At 43.6% G+C, this 15,919-nt stretch overlaps 1 protein-coding gene across 1 annotated transcript; it reads left to right on the top strand.

Annotated features, from left to right (window-relative positions):
• Positions 1-451: 451 nt before the first annotated feature.
• On the top strand, positions 452-14,506 carry DHX8 (DEAH-box helicase 8). Its single transcript, XM_039565653.1, has 23 exons — positions 452-563; positions 928-1,013; positions 1,606-1,678; positions 2,028-2,113; positions 2,714-2,823; positions 2,930-3,241; positions 3,520-3,664; positions 4,153-4,356; positions 4,678-4,765; positions 5,029-5,126; positions 5,638-5,785; positions 6,102-6,283; positions 6,699-6,893; positions 7,099-7,284; positions 7,780-7,990; positions 8,307-8,488; positions 9,162-9,302; positions 9,589-9,744; positions 10,555-10,692; positions 11,109-11,237; positions 12,083-12,279; positions 12,428-12,607; positions 13,113-14,506. Exons 1-23 carry the CDS (start codon positions 452-454, stop codon positions 13,330-13,332), a joined length of 3,579 nt encoding a protein of 1,192 aa, XP_039421587.1. The 3' UTR covers positions 13,333-14,506.
• The last annotated feature ends 1,413 nt before the right edge of the window (positions 14,507-15,919 follow it).

Here is a 15,919-nt window from a genome sequence, read left to right on the forward strand (position 1 = left end):
ACCCTGAGGGCCCGGGGGCAGAAGCGGGGCCTGCGCTGAGACTTCTCCTACCGCAAGGCCCGGGGTGAGTGAGCTCCCCACGCCGTTCTGCGCTGGCCCCCGAACACAGCAGTCGGGGTACCGTCAGTTCATGGTCCTTTGTTGTTGAAGGAAAGCACCTTTCCGCTTTCGTTGAGGAAATCCTTTACTCGACCGCGGCGATTGGTTCAGGCTGGCAGCCCGGCAAACCCCTCCCGCCGCCCGCTGCGGGCCGGTCCCTCCGGGTGTCCCTGTCCCTGTCCCTGCCGCGGCCCCGCCCCCGGCCCCGCCCCCGGCCCCGCCCCCGGCCCCGCCCCCGGCCCCGCCCCCGGCCCCGCCCCCGGTCCCGCCCCGCCCCCGGTCCCGCCCGCCCCGGCCCCGCCCCGCCCCGGTCCCGTCACGGCGCCGTTTCCGGCGCGCCCCGGACGCGGCCATGGCGGAGCTGGCGGCGGCGGACGAGCTTGCCAAGCTCGAGTATCTGTCGCTGGTCTCCAAGGTCTGCACCGAGCTCGACAATCACCTGGGCATCAACGACAAGGACCTGGGTAAGCGGGGCGGGCGCGGCCTTTGGGTACCTCCGCACACGGCGGCCGGTGGGTATCGCGTTCCCGGCCGGCCGGCAGCTTGGGGAGGGCCCTTGTAGCCCTTTCCGTGGGGCCGCACGCATTTTGTGAAGGTCCTTTTCGAATTTAGACGATAAAGCGGATTATTTTCCTTAAAAAAAAAAAAAATCAAAACAACTTGTCGTGAGCCTGAGGGAACGCTTCGGTCCGGGCTTCCACGGGGGGAGCTGAGGCACAGGGGCCTGGCTGCACCCTGCGCTGCCACAGCAGCTTCTGTCCCCACGTGCAGTCCTTACACTGCTTTTTACTTCGTTGTTTTAATTCACTTTATGCTTTTTCCTCACAGCCGAGTTTGTGATAAGCCTTGCCGAGAAAAATACCACGTTTGACACATTTAAAGCAATTCTTCTGAAGAATGGTGCTGAGTTCACTGTAAGTGAGATCTGGACGTTATTTATGTGTTCTTTTTGTTGTAGTATATCTTACAGAGCGTTCTGTTTTAAAGAGAGAGTTGTGAGGAGTGGTTATTGGTTTTCTTCGCTTGGAAAACTATATACTAATCAGCTTCTGATATTCCTGTCTCCCCTGCCTCCCCCTCCCTCATTTTTTTAAAAACTTTTGTACTCTTTCAAAAGCATCTTCCTGAGGACTCAAACTACTTATTGTTATGCTGAACATATAAAATGTGAAAGAAACAACTTCTCATGAAAGCAAATGTTGTCATAGGTCGTGTTATGATGCTTATATGCTGTGTTTATCAATTCCTCAGAAATAACTGCAGTTGGATTAAATAGATGATTAAAAATGATTAACAGAAAAGTCTCTTAGGTGAAATTATCATAATTATTTTCAGGTTCAATTTATGCCTTTTTAGGATGTACAGAAAGCCCAGTGATAGTTTCTAAAAATCAACCTACATCTTAGGAATTGAGGGGCTTTTTGTCCTGCGAATAAACCCTCACTTGTGCATTCTAATAATGAAAGTGTTGCAGGCATTCTTAAAGTATTTTATTATTTTTTTCAGGATTCTCTCATTAGTAACTTGCTACGTCTCATACAGACAATGCGGCCTCCACCAAAACCTTCTACGAGCAAAGGTACGTGGAGCCACTGGCTCAGTGTTTGGTGGGGTTGATGCAGTTACTGTTTTAGTCTTGTAAGGCAAATCCTATTGCACCATCCATCCTGCTGTTGTTATTCTGAGGGTACTGCTCAGAGTATTCGGTCTTTCACCTATTCACTAATAATCAGAATTTTATTTGAAGGAAGGTAACACAGTATTCCTTGAACTGAATCTCTGTAAAAGCTGTATCAACCTTTTCATTCAGATGAAAATTAAACTTTATATTCAGTTAATAGAAAAGTCAAGAGTGAAGTGTTGTAGCACTTCTAAGTTTTGTGTTTCATTGTGTTTTTTTCTTTTTTTTTTTAATATCTCAAAATCAGAGGCAGCTGTCAAACCCAAATCAGAGAAAGAAAAGTTGAGGGAATTGTATCCAGCCCTTTGCAGGCCAGACAACCCCAACATCAGGGTAAGGTGGTCATTTCAGATTTCTTTTGTGACTGTGTGAAAACTATTTTTTTTTCCCAGTTAGTTTCAACCTTTTTTCTCTGTCTAATGCATGGATAAATGTGAACTATGAGAAATGAACTGTGGAAAAGGTATAAGGCTGGTGTTACTACACATTGTTGCAAAGAATAGCTGTTAGCAATTGCCATGTTGATACTGTTCTGCAGAGTATGTGGAAGATGAGACTGTTGTAACATGAAATTTGTAGCCTGGCCTTCCTTATGTAATGTTCAAAGTAATGATATGTTATAAATTAGTTGAAAATTTTGTATGTTTAGATACTATGAGGTACTTTCATTTTGTGTTTCTGTAATAATTTGGGGCATTGAGATGGAACTTTCCTTTGCATAAAAGTAGAGTTGTCTCAATATTGTGGCCAAATAGGGAGAGAGCTTTATTACTTTTTTCTATATCACATATTGAGTCTTATATATCTTATTATATCTTTTTTTATCTCGCATTCTTTGTAAATAGATACACGTATGACGATCATTCTGTAGATTAATTCTTTGTGACAGGCTTTTTATCAGCCCTTGTGCAGGACAGTTTTCTGTTCTTGCAGAATATGCTGGATGAAGATGATGTGAAAGTGGCAGCTGACGCCCTGAAAGAGCTCGAAGCTCTGATGCCGAGTGCAGACAGGCAGGGCAAGCAGAGGAGCAGCGACCATCGGTAGGTGCCTGGTGTGTGTGGAGGGAAGGTCTTGGCTGCTGTCATTGCCTGCTCACTCTGTTCTGAGGTGGAAATTCAGTGCAAAGATGTAATATTTGTTTGTTAGGGCGAAGAAAAGGAAGAGGAGCCGAAGTCGTAGCAGGGACAGGAAGCGAAGGCACAGGTCTCGCTCCAGGTCTCGTTCCAGGACTTGGGATAAGAACAGGGGGAAATCCAGATACCGGTCAAGGAGCAGAAGTTGGAGTCCCAGCAAGGACCGCAGGGATCGAGAAAAGTACAGTGAGAAGAGCCATGAGAGGTGGAGAGACAAGCACATAGACCGTCCACCAGCTGAGGAGCCTTCCATTGGAGACATCTACAACGGCAAAGTCACGAGTATAATGCAGTTTGGATGCTTTGTGCAGCTGGAAGGACTGAGGTACCTTCTGATGTCCACAATAGATGTGGTACTATTTCAGCTGAGTTCTCTTTTCTGCTAGTACCTTAAAGATAAGGCTACCAGAAGGTGTGCTGGGCTGTGAAGGACTGTTTCAGGAAAAATAAATTTGATAGTGGAGAATTCTAAAATTCTCAAAACCAGTTTGTGAACACACACAATCAGTTGACAGCAAAATATTTTAATCTAGATTCTGAGTGATCTGAAGGACTGTCAGTGTAATAATGTGCCCCTCTCAAGCCCCTCTGTTTCTTCCCCAGGAAACGTTGGGAAGGCTTGGTCCACATCTCAGAGCTGCGAAGAGAAGGACGGGTTGCCAATGTTGCTGATGTTGTGAGCAAAGGACAAAGAGTGAAAGTCAAAGTGTTATCCTTTACAGGATCCAAAACCAGCCTGAGCATGAAGGTACAGAGGTGCTAAAATTCTTAAAATTATGCCTCTTTTTGCTATTTTTTATTCTTTTTGATGGAAACTTACACATAACCGTTCAAGTGGGAGTTAAAAACTGAGTTACTGTTCTGTATTTAACTGGCCTATTACTTTTTACTTGTTTTCTCTAGGTTCTTAGTTTTGATGTAGTGTTCCTAACAATTTATTGGCTTGACATGATAGCAAAGAGGCAAGGCAAGGCAAACCTCAAGCTGTTGGTATTTGTCTTCCTTTTTCAGTAGGAGAGAAACTTTTAATTTTAAACTAAATCACTACTATGGCAAAGACCGAGTAGAGCGTTCCATGCCTGAGGATGTTTTTACCCAGCAGTGCCAGCTGGAAAAAATAAAAAGCCTACAAAACAGCATTTTCTATGAATAGGCTGTTACTGCCATTAGAAAGCACCAGAGTTAATAGATGAGGAAAAGTGTAGAATGATTGATTAATCAATCAATGTAATGCAGGATGTTGATCAAGACACTGGAGAAGACTTGAACCCAAACCGCAGAAGGAACCTGGTTGGAGAAATCAATGAGGAGACCTCTATGAGGAACCCGGACAGACCCAGTCACTTGTCCCTGGTGAACGCCCCGGAGGTGGAGGACGACAGCCTGGAACGGAAACGCCTCACTCGCATTTCAGACCCAGAGAAATGGGAAATAAAACAGGTGTGTGTTGCATTCAGGGAAATAGGATGTCAGCCAATAAAGTTGCCAGGGAGTTTCATGAACTAGAATACAGCTCTTGGATTAATCGATTGTGTAACTTACTCCTTAACTCTGAATTACCGATTTGGGACTGTTTTGGTGCTATTTGGAATAACAAAAGGACTGTTTGGTCAGAGCCTGGAAGACCTGGGAACAGGTGTGCCAGGATATAGGACCATTCCTTTGTTCCTGTTTTACAGGAATGGTGTTAGAACTGAGTCATAGGCATGAGTTGTGTTTGTTCATGGGGACATACTCATGTTGTATTTATTCTGTTCCCAGATGATTGCAGCTAATGTGCTTTCCAAGGAAGAGTTTCCTGACTTTGATGAGGAGACTGGGATTCTTCCTAAAGTCGATGATGAAGAAGGTAATATGTTCCCAGTAGTCTTATTGTTGTAATTCCTTGTCTTTCTGGATGTATTTTGATTCAAAAAGATACTGATGATAGAAGTAACTATAAAGGATCTCACAGTTTGCTGTCATCTTGTACATTTGGAACTAGGGTTCCTCTGGCTGTATTATTAGTGGCATTTGGATGTGCCGTCTGTGCATTTTTATTTGAAGAGGCACTTTTATGTACCTGAAAGGTGTTTAACTTTTTCATAACAATTGTCACTTGCGGATTTTTAGATGAAGATCTTGAGATTGAGCTAGTTGAAGAAGAGCCACCGTTTCTTCGAGGTCACACTAAACAGAGCATGGATATGAGTCCCATTAAAATAGTAAAGGTAAGAGACTTCCAGGGCCAAAACCAATGTACTTGATTTAATTAAATAAATATTTGGGGAATTTTACAACCACTTTCCCACCTGCACACTACTGAGAGCACTGAAAAACATAACCACTGAACTGAAGCTCCTTCCTAGTAAAGCTGGGTTCTAACTTAACTGGTGACTGTGAAGTGGAATAATGGAACTGAAATGCCATTTTACATAAGTGTGTTAGAACATACTTTCTCTGTTCTGCTTTTTCTTATCTTTTGAAAGTAGAAGGTAGTAGAGAAATACTTTTCATTGGTTGTGCTCATAATCCTTCTGACTGGGCACTGTAAGGATGCTCTGTATTAGTTATGACCATGAAAGTTCATGAGGCTATTCTAATGGAAATATCCTGGAAATCTAACAAACAAAATTAAACTTTTTTTAAAGCATCTTCAGAAGATGCTTCTAAAGGACAGTGACAACAGAAGGATAATTGAAGGAATGGTGGTGCTTGAAGTCTTTTCTTCTTGCTTTCCAGAATCCAGATGGTTCCTTGTCCCAGGCTGCAATGATGCAAAGTGCTTTAGCTAAAGAGAGGCGAGAACTTAAACAAGCCCAGAGAGAAGCAGAGATGGATTCTATCCCCATGGGCCTCAACACGCACTGGGTGGATCCTCTCCCTGATGGTATGTCTGAGCACAGGTAAACTGTGCCTTTTTTGTGTTAGTTGAAGCAACCCAGGAGAAATGTCTTGATACTGTGTTTGTCTGCCACACTTTAAAAGTGAGTCAAAGAAGAAATGCTTTTCCACTGAAATGGAAGTAGGAATGTCAAGGAAAGTGTACAGGTATATCCTGTAATGGTGGGGATATACACGTAGGAACTTAAAAAACGTTTACACATACAGAATAGAAGGCCTGGATGATGGAGCAATTGGAGTAGGATCACCAGGGTCTGTGCTGTGTGAACCTGGATGTAATGGTGAAATTGTTTCTTTTCTAGTGGATGGAAGACAAATAGCTGCAAACATGCGAGGTATTGGGATGATGCCAAATGATATCCCAGAGTGGAAGAAACATGCATTTGGTGGCAACAAAGCTTCTTATGGTAAGAAGACCCAGCTTTCCATCATTGAACAGAGAGAGAGTCTCCCAATCTTCAGACTGAAGGAGCAGCTGATACAAGTAAGACTCCTGAAAAGGCATTCTGGTTTGAGCAAGCATTAATTTAAAATACATAGTCTTGGTTTAGCTTTTTGACAGGTGAAAGTCAGCTGATAATTTTAAGTGCAGAGCTTTAGTTTACAATATGTATTTTAAAGTATTATATATATGTGTATACTTTAATAAAGTTCCAGATACTTACTGTTATAAGTCAAAATTGATACCAGGATCATATGGACAAGGGATTAGTCAGCTGAGCAGTTAAACAGGTTGCTGACTTGATCAGTAGGAATACTTAAATGATTTTTGGTCTGGGTCAACTGAAGCAAGAGCAGTAGGTGTTCAATCTAGTCTTAGATAAACCATGCTGAATTTGTTTGGTTTGTTTTGATTTTTTTAAAATTTTGACAAGTGTATGTTTTCTGACCTTTTCTAGGCTGTGCATGACAACCAGATTCTGATTGTTATTGGAGAGACAGGATCTGGGAAAACAACACAGATTACCCAATACCTGGCTGAGGCAGGATACACCTCAAGAGGAAAGATTGGATGTACTCAGCCTCGCAGAGTGGCTGCCATGTCTGTTGCAAAGAGGGTGTCAGAGGAATTTGGTTGCTGCTTGGGACAAGAGGTGAATTTCCATGTTGAAGAACATGCCAAAATAAGCATGAGGAAAAGTAGGAAAAACTAGTACTGGAGCTAGTTTTCTTGTGTGTCCATGTGTCATGTGTCTGTTCCCTTGTAGGCTGTAAAGTGAGTTTGTGGAATAATCAAACTGGGAGTTAATGAGGCTGATAATTGTGTAACTTCCGTTCCTGTGCAACTCTTCCTTCCAGGTTGGCTACACCATTCGGTTTGAAGACTGCACCAGCCCTGAAACTGTCATCAAATACATGACAGATGGGATGTTACTGAGGGAGTGCTTGATAGATCCAGATCTGACCCAGTATGCCATTATCATGCTGGATGAAGCCCATGAGAGGACCATACACACAGATGTGCTCTTTGGGCTCCTGAAGAAGGTAATGTGGCATTGGATTTTTGCTGCTTCAGTGTCCTCTGTATGGGTAGGAGAGCACAGGCAAAGGTGAAATCACACAGGTCAGGTTCATACAGGTGCTTCAAGAGTCTCTTCTGCAGAGCAAATGCTCTTAAGCTTTTGTGGGCTGAATCTTGGTGAAATGAGCCTCTGTGTGAAGGCAGAGCAAGCAAAATGCAGCAGAAACAATGAGAACTGGCCATCCTGCGTGTTCATAATGGTGGATGAGCAGGGTAGTGTTCTTGTTTTCCTCATCCTTCTCTGAAAAGCCAAAAGCTTTCTTGTGATAGTGTTGCTAAGGGAGGCTTCACATGGGACCTCAGTGGTCAATTTCCTGAAATTCTGGTTGCTGGGATGAGCTGCCCTTCTACTCAGCCTTTGAAACACCTTGTGTTACTGGTTGTATTTCTCTAGTCAAGTGCCATATGTTAGTAGTTCCAAAGGCAATAAATGACTTGAGAACTTTGTCCTCCTCCAGACAGTGCAGAAGCGGCAGGACATGAAGCTGATAGTGACGTCAGCAACGCTGGATGCTGTGAAGTTCTCTCAGTATTTCTATGAAGCACCAATCTTCACAATTCCTGGCAGAACATACCCAGTAGAAATTCTGTACACAAAAGAGCCAGAGACAGATTATTTGGATGCCAGTCTGATTACAGTAATGCAGATCCATTTAACAGAGCCACCAGGTGAGTAGAGAATGGTCTTGGGTTATTGGTGATTTAAGGACCTCTGAGCAAGGTCTTTCTGTAAGTCATGGGTCATGTTAGTAATGTGAGCAAAATGCTGTCTGAAGTATTCTTTCTTGTTTGCAAATACAGTAACTAAAATGCTGATAAAGTTGGGTGAAAGACTGAAGTATGTTGCTTTTGGCTAAGAGTTGCTGCTGAGGGGCTAGCAAAAGTTGGGGATCCTCATCAGTGGAAAAGATGTGGAATGGAAATACACAGGAGTTCTACTAAACAGAATTGATTCTGTGAATGTTTTAATTTACTTCCTGTATAGGTGACATTTTGGTCTTTCTAACTGGCCAGGAAGAGATTGACACTGCCTGTGAAATCCTCTATGAAAGGATGAAATCTCTAGGACCTGATGTTCCAGAGTTAATTATCCTACCAGTATATTCAGCTTTACCCAGTGAAATGCAAACCAGGATCTTTGACCCAGCCCCACCAGGGAGCAGAAAGGTAATTTCATCTATGTGCTCCTTCATCTTCTGCTGATACATTTTAATTGTGGGGTGTATTGCACTGCTGAAAGGATACAGTTTTTGGAGAAAAGATGATTTACTGCTTAGAGCATATTTTTGGTTGTTATACATATCAAGTTATCTAAGCATTTAAAAACATGTATCAAAACATCTGATGTAGCAAACCTCTGTTCTTGGTGTGTTATTTAATGCTGTCTTTAAAGGGTATTAACTTCATTTAATCTAAAAATCTAAATGCAGTTCTTGTTGGAAGGAGGTAAATTTCAAGCAGCTAGTGAATATCTACAGGAATGCAATCTCAGGAAGATTTTTCTCTCAATACAGGCTGTGTCTGAGTGATAGGTAAAAAATCTCCCTGAAGTCAGTGCAGTTTGCTTACAAGCTTTCTCTTGCTTTTAATTGTGGATTTTATCACGCTCTTTTCCCTTTTTGCCCCAACTTTAAACAAAGGTAGATACTTAAAACCTGTCTGCCTTTGTAGATAACATCTCCTTGTGTTCTCTGTGAACACACTTCTCCTTTCAACATTAAGTGACAGTGGTTGCATTTATAACAAACTGCTCCTATGACACCAGTGGATGAAGTTGAGTGGTGGGGTTGGCTTGGCAGCCTGACACAGAACTGGTGCTGACTCACAGTGTGATTTGCAGGTTGTCATTGCCACCAACATTGCAGAGACATCTTTGACTATTGATGGGATATATTATGTGGTCGATCCTGGCTTTGTGAAGCAGAAAGTTTATAACTCCAAGACTGGAATTGACCAGCTGGTGGTGACACCGATTTCACAGGTAGACATTCTGTGTTTGGCTCTCTCCATGGGTGTTGTGTATCTTGTCAATGTGGCATCCAAGCACATGTGAACAGAATGTGAGCACATGTGAGGTCATGATAAAACCACATTTTTGATAGCTCCACGAGACTCCTTGAGGCTGTGCCTACAGAATACATACTTTCCTGTGTTGAATTGAAAACCCTTCTATCAATACAAGTAAAACTGTGAATAATCATTTTATTTTACTTGTTTTCACCTGTTCCAGTTTGTACCTGGTCACTGAGATGCCTTGTTATTTTTAGGCTCAAGCCAAGCAGCGGGCAGGAAGGGCTGGGAGAACAGGCCCAGGAAAATGCTACAGGTTATACACAGAACGTGCGTATCGAGATGAGATGCTAACCACCAATGTGCCTGAAATCCAGAGAACAAATTTGGCCAGTACAGTGCTTTCCCTGAAGGTAGGTATTTCGCCAGCTTGTAGCAAGCCAGCATGATAAGTGTTTCAATAAATGAGTCTCTGAGTCTCGGGAAGTAGTGCTCTAATTTCAGATCATTCTAGTGAACAGAGGTATTTTGGACAGGAGACTTCAACAAAAGCAATTCTCAGGCATGGGGCTTGCTCCTGTGTTTTTCTGCTGAGGGTTATTCTGTTGGGTATCCACCTAAATTACTAGTTTCAGCTGCACACAACAGTTAGTTGCAGGAGGTAGGAGAAACAGAAATCTCAAGAGCAGTAGCATTTCCTAAGTAGGGTACATTTATAATGTTAACAGATGAGACAAATTGTTTCAGAGTGGGTTTAGAGTTGCAAACTTGGGCATGTCTAAGTGTGTACCATCCCTCTGGCAGTCTGTGAACTGGATTAACCCCATCACAGCTGGGAAAGCTGCTGCCATTCCCCTTTCTGGGAGCATATTTAACATCCTGTGGAGCTGTCAGGCCACACTGCTTTACAAGACAGAAGTCCTCAAAAGCAGCATTTAGTCTGTGTTTCTCCTCAACTGAATCTTCTTGCTTGAGTGGAACAGTACCAAAGGACCAGACCAGAAAGTTGAGTAGTGCATGAATGCCATGGGCCAGTGCTCATTATTTCAAGTGCAGGGAAGGCAGCTGTGTGTTTGTGACTGCACCTGCAGTCAGGATAAGGATGTGAGGCTAGGGCTGCTTCAAGTTTTGTAGTCCCTCACTGTTTGGCATTATATCTCTGGCTGGAGTCTGTTGTCTTCCTTCTCAGTGTTTTAACTTGGCTTTTCTCCAATCCCTCCCAGGCTATGGGCATCAACGATTTGCTGTCTTTTGACTTCATGGATGCTCCCCCCATGGAAACTCTCATAACTGCCATGGAGCAGCTCTACACCCTGGGAGCTCTGGATGATGAGGGACTGCTCACTCGACTTGGGCGCAGGGTAGGCAAAATAAAATACCTCTTGCCACTGCCTGGATTGCCAATATTTAGGAAATGACATGAGAGCAGTCATAGCAGGCCTTGCCTAGCATTGATTTCCTTTTGCTGTTATTCTCTTGTGTTTTATTGGTAGCTTTTCATTTACCACAGTTACATAACTTCTGCTTTTTAAGGAGCAACTAGCGTTTCCCCTTATTCATAAGTTTACATTTATTAATGTCCAAAAATTTCCTGTAAGTATTGGGATATTCTTCTGATAGTGAATACAGACAAATAATTTGCTTCATGTTGAGTAAAATTATTCTGGGTCAAGCACACCTCTTTGGAAAGTAAATATGCAAGAAAGGGCAATGCTTTCTTTTGCACTGAGAAGACTCAAGATTTTTCACTGAATGCCTTGAAACATGTTTCTTGCAGATGGCAGAATTCCCCTTGGAGCCTATGCTGTGTAAGATGTTGATCATGTCTGTACATCTGGGATGCAGCGAGGAGATGTTGACGATTGTCTCCATGCTGTCAGTGCAGAATGTATTCTACAGGCCCAAGGTGAGGAGCTGAGCCAAGAGGCAGCAGTGTTACAGTCTGGATGGGTTTGGTGTGAATGCCTCAGGGGTTAAGAGTGAGCATATTTGCCAAAAGAAACCTGTAGTTTGGTCAGGCCATGTGCTTGTGCATTACCTCTCTGATGTTCCTTTTCATTTAAGGGCCTGTAGCTGTGGTGTCAGTAGTTTCTTTGCAGATGGGAAGGTTGAAGTGAAAAGTCTTACAATTGCTCTTGCATTTCCCAATAAACACAGCCTAAACCAAGTCAGTCCCAGCTCTGGAGTTCAGATTGCCTTTGCATTTTCAGATACACAGAAAATATTTCTTCATGGCACCTCTATCCTGTGCTGCTTTCTTTTAAGTCAGTAAGCAGCAGACTCTGCTGTGGTGGGGTCAGTTTTGTCTTGGATCCATTACCTCTGCAGGGTAGTGTGTTAACTTCAGTTTTGATCTATGTAGCTACAGTATTTGATTGATGTCTTATGTGCAGGTGGGAGAAGTGGGGAGAGGTATGTGAATCACCAGGCTCAAACCCACTGCTTCAGCACATTTCTTGATGAGTAACAAGTTATTTCTAGAGCAGTAAGAAAACTGACTAGTTCAGTGTGGGCATGTGCTTTCTGCAGGATAAATGAGACATTTACTTTACATTTATTCGCTATGTGTCCTTTCAAAAATAGGGACTGAAATTGAATAAAACGTTTTGTGTTGTCTTAATCTTGTATCATCTGTTTCATGATAGGTTTAAAATGTCATGCTATGAATGACAAGGAGCCTGTGTCATTTGTATTGTCCAGGGATTTTCTCTACAATGTAGATATCTGATTGATGTGTGTTTTATGTGTTAGGATAAACAAGCACTTGCTGATCAAAAGAAAGCAAAGTTCCATCAAACAGAAGGTGACCACCTCACCCTGCTGGCTGTGTACAATTCCTGGAAGAATAATAAATTTTCAAATCCCTGGTGCTATGAAAATTTTATCCAGGCCCGATCCTTACGCCGGGCACAGGACATTCGCAAGCAGATGTTGGGCATTATGGACAGGTGAGCATGTCAAGGAGGACAAGTACTGACTTTGTTTCTTACTCTTCTTACACTGTAACAGCTAAAGAAAATTTGCTAAACTGATCGTGGTAGTTGCATCCAAATGTGGAGAGCTCTAGCCTTTTTCTCTCTAACTCTTGTCTGGCAGGCATAAGCTGGATGTGGTATCCTGTGGGAAGGCAACAGTTCGTGTCCAGAAGGCCATTTGTAGTGGTTTCTTCCGGAATGCAGCAAAGAAGGATCCCCAGGAAGGTTATCGGACACTCATTGACCAGCAGGTGGTCTATATCCACCCATCCAGTGCCCTCTTCAACAGGCAGCCAGAATGGTAAGGAAGGCAATAGCATGGAAGTTCCTGTTTCTCTTCAGGCTTTGTAACAGGGAAAGTTGTGGTGTGCACTGTTTGTGGAGTACGGATCTGAGCAGAGGCTGCTGATTTCTTAGCAATGAGCAGAGTGAGGAAAGTTTCAAGTCTACTTTTGTCTCTTTCTGCTGCTAAACTTAGTGCCTGTGCAGAGATGAGACTGACTTTTGGAGCCAAGGCCAGGCCTGAAGTTGTAGTTGTGTGTTTGTTTTTCGTGGAAGTGAGTTTAAAACAGAGTGTTGAAGAGGGAGAGAGGATTATTTTAAATGGAATGAAGGAATTCTGTGCTGAAGAGTAGTTGTGAAGTAGGAGGGGGAAAATAGGGACAGCTCTTCTGGAGCCTGCACTGGTCCTTAAAGGGAGCCTTATGCTGAAGGAGATAGAGGAGCAAGCTTAGCTACTCCAGCCCTTGTCTTGTTGCTTCTTGTTTGAAAAACCTGATTTCCAGACTTGCTGTCCCCTTTCGCAGGGTGGTGTATCACGAACTGGTGCTGACCACCAAGGAATACATGCGTGAGGTGACCACCATCGATCCTCGCTGGCTGGTGGAGTTTGCACCAGCTTTCTTCAAGGTTTCTGATCCAACCAAGCTGAGCAAGCAGAAGAAGCAGCAGCGGCTGGAGCCCCTCTACAACCGCTACGAGGAGCCCAATGCCTGGAGGATATCGCGCGCGTTCCGGCGGCGATGAGCTTGGCTTCCTCCTGGACTCTGGCTGGTTTCATATTTGTGGGACTGGGACTTTTGCACTGTTGCCAGTGTCCTGGGAGGCAGACATTCCCATGAAGCTCACCTGTACAATGAGCAGGTAGTCAGCCTTGGCAGAACAGGAGCTCAAGGGGCACCCCAGCTGTGGCACAGATGTGCTGCGGCTCCCCAGGCCGCTGCAGCCTCTCAGAAGTGGGTCCTGGAGCACTTTAGTGATTCCCCTTTTAGGAGACAAAATCTAAGACTTGGAAGTCTGGGTACTGAGCTGAACAACACAAAGAAATAGTGATTTAAAACTGGTTTTTCACCAACCTGACTGTTCTGAGTGGCCAGACAAATAGAAGCTGGAATAGTTTTGTGGTTTTACCCTGCTAAAAGGGATTTATTTCTACTTACGTTCTTGGACAGTGACTGTTTTTTTGGGAGCAGCCTTTTCTCTATTTTATCAAGTTTATGCATTTTCCCATTCAATGTAACTATTTGTCTTTTATTTAAGCCATCTCTGCTGAGATATTTAGTATCTCTGGCTTTAGGATAAGGCAGGAAAAATTCTAGGAACCCAGCTAGAATGTCTGTTATATTTGGACAATGGCACAGGTCAGACTGCAAGCCTTACCCTTCATCCCTATCTCCTGGGTGCTGAAGGGTTTATCAAACAGTAGTTACCACATCCCCTCTGGAGCACAGTTCCATCTGAAAATGTAAGTGGTTACAGATGTTTAGACCTTCTATACAATGTGACATGTGCTTTATTTTCACTTACAATATTTGGTGACATTACAGCTGTTGTTGTTTTAGCTCTTACAGCTAAAATGTCTGTAAAAGTTGTGTAACAGTTTCTTGTTTTAAAAAGAAGTTGACTGCCCAGTGTGTGCTGTCATGCCCAAACTATCTGTATTTTTTTAAATTGCTAACAGATGAAACTTACTTGATTCCATAGCTGAGAAACCTTATTGTTTTTTCTTTTGCTAAAATTATTGTTGGAATGAAGAGAATTAGGTTGACTGGTTGTTTTACACAGTGAATTTGAAGAATGTTTCACACTGAAAAGTAACTATATTGGAAATGCCTGTACAAAGATGAGCAGGGATGTTGTTAAAGGTCCTGAGCTTTCCCTCATGTTATATCATCATAAAATTAAAGGGAATTACAAAGTTTGTTAGCTTGGACTCACAGAGTCAAAGCAGAAAGGACAGGAATGGGAGTGCCTCCAAAACAGGCTTAAAGCTAATCAGGGAAATGGAGGTACCATAAAGCCAAAGCTCAGCAAGAACTGAGCTGCCACAAGCTCTTTCAGCTTCTACACTCCCCTGAGACACCTTCCTCCTGCTTTGCTTTCTCACCTGATACTTTCCATAGTTCCCTAGGGGCCAGGAGAATGGTTATTAGCGCCCTAAGCAGAGGCTGGGATGCATAGTGATGATGTGTTTGTGCAGCTGCTCCTTCTGAAGAAGGCAGGCACAGCAAAGCCTGAAGGAGTTTACAGCTACGCCAGAGATTGTGTGGCTCTGTGCTGGGCCATGTCTCAAATCCTGCGTCCAGTTCTGGGCCCTTCACTACAAAAAAGACATTGAGGTGCTGAAGGTGTCCAGAGATGGGCAGTGGAGCTGGGGAGGGTGTTATGATCCAACTGTTAGAGAGATGCTTCTACCCAAATGAAGAGGCAAACGAGACCCCATGCTGATGTCAATAGTATGGATTTTATTTAACTGTAGATATGAGGTAGAGAGAGATAGAAAGAAATAGGAAAAGGAGAAGTGGGGAGTGAGAGAATGAGAGAGACAGATTAAGTAGAAAGATATTCACCCCCCCTGTGGATCCAGTGGTGTCCCGTTGATCCTCTTCTTCTGGTCTTCTTGGTGGTGGGGGTTCCACGAAACATGGAGCTCAGTGGGTTAATAAACATGCAGGTATAGATGGGAATGCCCAAGCACCTTCCTGCTGAGGGGCAGTTTCACACTTTTACAACAGGCTCTGGATCTGTTGCAACACTTGTCAATGCTGTACAGTCTTCAGAAATGAGTCCAGGGCACTTTGGGGGTCTTTGATGGTTTATGATCCCTTCTAAGACTGCCTCTCGTGAATGCCCCGTGTGAATGTGACCTTCTGGGTTGGGTGGGGGTGTTTCACAACTGAGCCAGTTTGTGTAAGGGAGGACTCTTTGCAGGGTCTGTTTCTTACCTGGCCAGGGGATGGGTGTTCCCCCCTCTGTACCAGACCTTTTGGAATCACACTCAAAAACTCTCCCTTTGCCTGGGGGGAAGAGTGTGCAAACCTGACCTCAGGAAATGAGTCTGGGCTGTGCACCCCTGCTGAACCCAGTCAGAGCTGATTTTCAGCACAGCTGCCGGGTTGGGCTTTCCTTGTGGATACATTCTTCTCCCCCAGCCTTGTAAACTTCTCCTTAGACCTGAGATAATTGGACAATAGTGGCATCTTTATCTCAAGTTCCTGTCAGGAGTCATTCTGTGGGGAGTGGGGTGGGCTTTGGTGCAGTTGCTTCTTTGCAGTTTGCTACAATGGGCAAAGCTCTTGGGTGATTTTAACAAAGTTTGAGCCATTAACTATTT

Source organism: Corvus cornix, chromosome 27 (genome assembly GCF_000738735.6).
Source record: "Corvus cornix cornix isolate S_Up_H32 chromosome 27, ASM73873v5, whole genome shotgun sequence".
Classification (NCBI taxonomy): domain Eukaryota; kingdom Metazoa; phylum Chordata; class Aves; order Passeriformes; family Corvidae; genus Corvus; species Corvus cornix.

Coding starts and splice junctions, on each gene's coding strand:
- DHX8 (XM_039565653.1), top strand. CDS start 452: ATGGCGGAGCTGGCGGCGGCGGACGAGCTTGCCAAGCTCGAGTATCTG. Junction 1,679..2,027: donor AAAACCTTCTACGAGCAAAG/GTACGTGGAGCC, acceptor TCTCAAAATCAG/AGGCAGCTGTCAAACCCAAA. Junction 5,127..5,637: donor GTCCCATTAAAATAGTAAAG/GTAAGAGACTTC, acceptor CTTGCTTTCCAG/AATCCAGATGGTTCCTTGTC.